Genomic DNA, 3,681 nt, shown 5'->3' on the forward strand with positions numbered 1-3,681 from the left:
TGTTTGTTTGTGTGTATGGTGTTTTACGTTGCATGGAACCAGTGGTTATTCAGCAACGAGACCAACGGCTTTACGTGACTTCCGAACCACGTCGAGAGTGAACTTTTATCACAAGAAATACACATCTGTAATCCCTCTGTGGAATGCCCGAGAATCGAACTCGGGACCCAGGCCAAGACCTTACCGATCACGCCACTGAGGCGCTTCAGAAGTTGTCGTGTTGGAACTTTGGAAGTTCAAGCGAAAATACAACGCATTACCGCCCTAATACTAATCGTCTTCTTGCCTTTTAATACATTTTTTTTTATCTGTTTGCCTATTTCTTCATTTTCTTTCTTTTTTAATAAATGGGAGGGATCTCTTCTTTCTGTATTTCCCTTTACTTCCTCCTAATGAACACCGTATATTCTTTGGAAGCTTGAATTTCAAGTCAGTGGTCCAAATGAGAAACTATAGGAAACGAGGAGTAATAACTCCTTTCCTTCCGTTTCAGAGTTTTCAAGTGTATCCCTGAAGACGTTCATGGAAACATCTCAAAAGAAAGAGAAGCGAATTTGTTACTTGGACTCCTTTTTTTTTTTTTTTTTTTTTTTTTTTTTTTTTTTTCTGAAACTTTCCCGAGAGAAACCACTCCATGCCTCCTTTCATTCCTGGAAACCTACCCCTTTTTTTTGACATTATTTTTTAAACCCACTTTTTTTTTATTGCCAACTGTGCCTGCGTTACTTTTTAAAACAAGAATCGCATTTTGTTCTTCTTCGAATAGTACGTAGAATAAGAGGTAAATAATAATTCGCCGTTTTACAATATATAACATTTATTTCCATCACAAACCATATTGATGAGGTTGACTGAAGTTGTACTTTCAAATTTGTAGGGGGCAAGTGTAAGAGTTATTCAACATTTATTCATGATTGTTTTACAATAGACTGTACACTGAAAATGATTTCTTTTAATTCTTCTCCTACTTAAATCTCATCATTTCATATTGTATTGCTCCTTTTATTAGATTTGTATATATATATAATATATACTATATATATATATATATATATATATATATATTATATATATATATATATATATATATATATATATATATATATTATATATATATATATATATATATATATCTATATATATATATATATATATATATATATAAATATATATATTATAAAATATATACATTAAATATATATATATATATATATATATATATATATATATATATATATATATATATATATTATATATATATAAAAAAAAAAAAAAAATATATATATATATATAGATATATATATATATATATAATAATTTAGATCAATTTACTCAAACATACTACATACACGTATATGCTCACAGTATGTCCCCAGACATATGAAAATTTCCCTCTACGTTCACAGTTCCTGTCTGTGCATTGAGGTGACTTTCTTGTTGCCTTAATTAAAAGAAGAAGACGAAGAGAAAACAGAACATACTACATTTATACACCTGTGATTTGAACATCTGACGACGACGGTGGCTTCCTTAAAAAGCGTTCGTGGTAACACGTGTAGTACACTGGATAAGAAACAAACACGGGAGTCAGCAGACAGCACGTGTAGTACACTGGATAAGAAACAAACACGGGAGTCAGCAGACAGCAGTTTGTTTTGATTAACGAAACACTAGACAACCGCGCCGCCATTACAACTGGTGGTGGTGATCCGCCAGGTTGCGAGAGAACTTCTCCAGTAATTCTTTTGGAATGTTTTCTTTGAAGATGTTGATCATCTTGGGGTCGTCGGTGTGGGACAACTTCTTCAAAATATCACAGACGGCGTCGACGTCGACCTCCTCCTCCGTGTTCCCTCCGGCCGAGGCTTCCTCCGTTTCACTGCCGCTGCTGCTCCTTCCCTCCGCTGCTGCTTCACTGGCCGGAATACCCTCTAAGGACGGCTTCACGCGAGGCAACTGCTCCGGACCAGCCTTGTTCCACTCGATCAGCTTGAGGAAAGGGGACACGATCAGCTGGTCGGTCCGCGTCGTCGACCCAAACAAGGCTATTGTGTCTGGATGATTCTGCATGACTGCGGTGCCTCTCTCCTTGACGAGCGCTGTGGAGTGGCTGCCCATGCCCAGTGCCTCCTTCTCCTCCTCCTTCAGGATGGAGGCGTAAGGGGGGAAGGTCCTTTTGAATGACATCTCGATCTGGTTCATGAGGTTGGCCATTGACTGGGCTATGGCGTCCTTGGCAAAGACGGAGAGATTCGTGTGGTCTATGGTAGGCTTGATGTCGACCATAGTGTGGTACTTGAGGATATCTTTGACGTAGTTGATGCCATCCAGGAGCTTACGGAATATCCCTGAGACGCTTTTCTGGCCGTCCCTGGCCACAAGGTATCTCTTCAGATACCCCAGATACTCGTTCTGCTGCTTTTGGACACTTGTGCAGTCGATTAAGCAAGGGTCATCAGACAAGAAAAAGGAGATGAGGTACATGAGCACTGCAACCACGTGGTCCTTAAGGTCGTTCTCGTAAGCGCTGTAGAACTTCATGATGGTGCTGAAAGCGTCTGGGATGGTGGCGAGCTTCTCGAGGGTCTCCAGCGTCAGGTGAGGGACTTTGATGGATTCATGGGTTGTGGATGCTGGCCAGCTGCGCGACACTGGGTCGTACATGTGAGCACCACTGATATAGAGGGACATCGATATCCCATTCTTGAGCAATAGAGTCTTGTCTTCCTCACACAGGTCAGTGTCCTCGGTGATCTTCAGGAAGAACTTACCGAACCTCTTGCAGAGGTAGACGAAGATATTGGACAGAGAGTCGATGGAGTCGCCTTTGCACTCCTCTGGGTATGGCATTGATCCGAAGGTCGCGTGCAAGGTGTCGAGGATCTTCTTGATGGCAAAGGCGTCATTAAATGACAGAGCCCTGGGAAGGTCCCCATAAAGCCTCTCCTTCTTTTTCTCTTCCTTCATCTGCCGGGTTCTAGCAAGACGGTTCTTGAAGAGGTTCATCCTGCCAGACTCCGTCATGACCCAGTCCATTTTCATCCCGACCTTCTCACATTTCTGGAACCTGTAAATCAGAAGAGTAAGAATTAAGTTATATGACAGAAGACAGATCATGGGATTTTCACTCCTATTAGTTTCATTTCTAGAGAATATATTTACTGATCAGTGAAGAATTGTAATGGATCTATTTTTGTTTAATAATACCATTGATACACTTGCCAAGATGTGATGTTTGCAGAAAGAAATAACTCCTACATGAAATCCCAAAATTTTGCCTAATGAACCCATAGGGTTTGAAAACTCGAGCTGACATATACGCCCAAGATAAACAGCAAGAGAAAACTGCATCCCTCTGAACAATAAGAACTTCACTGAAAGTCACCACGAGATAAAAGAGTTCGTGGATTCCATGATTGGAAAATATTATACTAATTTTAATTTACAAAAATATAAGGATAAGTATATATATGGAGGAGTTTGCAATATATGAACCCTTGACGTATTCAGTGATGTTGCAGGTGTTTAAAGTAATTATTCAACACCTAGCATACAGCCATTTTTTACTGGGACTTAGCACTGTCTGTCCGGTTGGAGACAATACTGATTCTGTCCACCTGAGGCCGGAAGTAATTCAGCGATCGAGAGATCCGTGACCTGAACATTGTTTGGAAAGTGGCC

At 40.0% G+C, this 3,681-nt stretch overlaps 1 protein-coding gene across 1 annotated transcript; it reads right to left on the reverse strand.

Moving 5' to 3' along the window:
- Positions 1 to 1,325: 1,325 nt before the first annotated feature.
- On the reverse strand, positions 1,326 to 3,642 carry LOC135202301 (thyroid hormone receptor alpha-like). The gene has a single exon (XM_064231625.1). The coding sequence runs from the start codon at positions 3,115 to 3,117 to the stop codon at positions 1,690 to 1,692; it is 1,428 nt and encodes a 475-aa protein (XP_064087695.1). The 5' UTR covers positions 3,118 to 3,642; the 3' UTR covers positions 1,326 to 1,689.
- Positions 3,643 to 3,681: the final 39 nt, after the last annotated feature.

The sequence above is a fragment of the Macrobrachium nipponense genome, chromosome 30 (assembly GCF_015104395.2).
Source record: "Macrobrachium nipponense isolate FS-2020 chromosome 30, ASM1510439v2, whole genome shotgun sequence".
In the NCBI taxonomy this organism is placed as follows: domain Eukaryota; kingdom Metazoa; phylum Arthropoda; class Malacostraca; order Decapoda; family Palaemonidae; genus Macrobrachium; species Macrobrachium nipponense.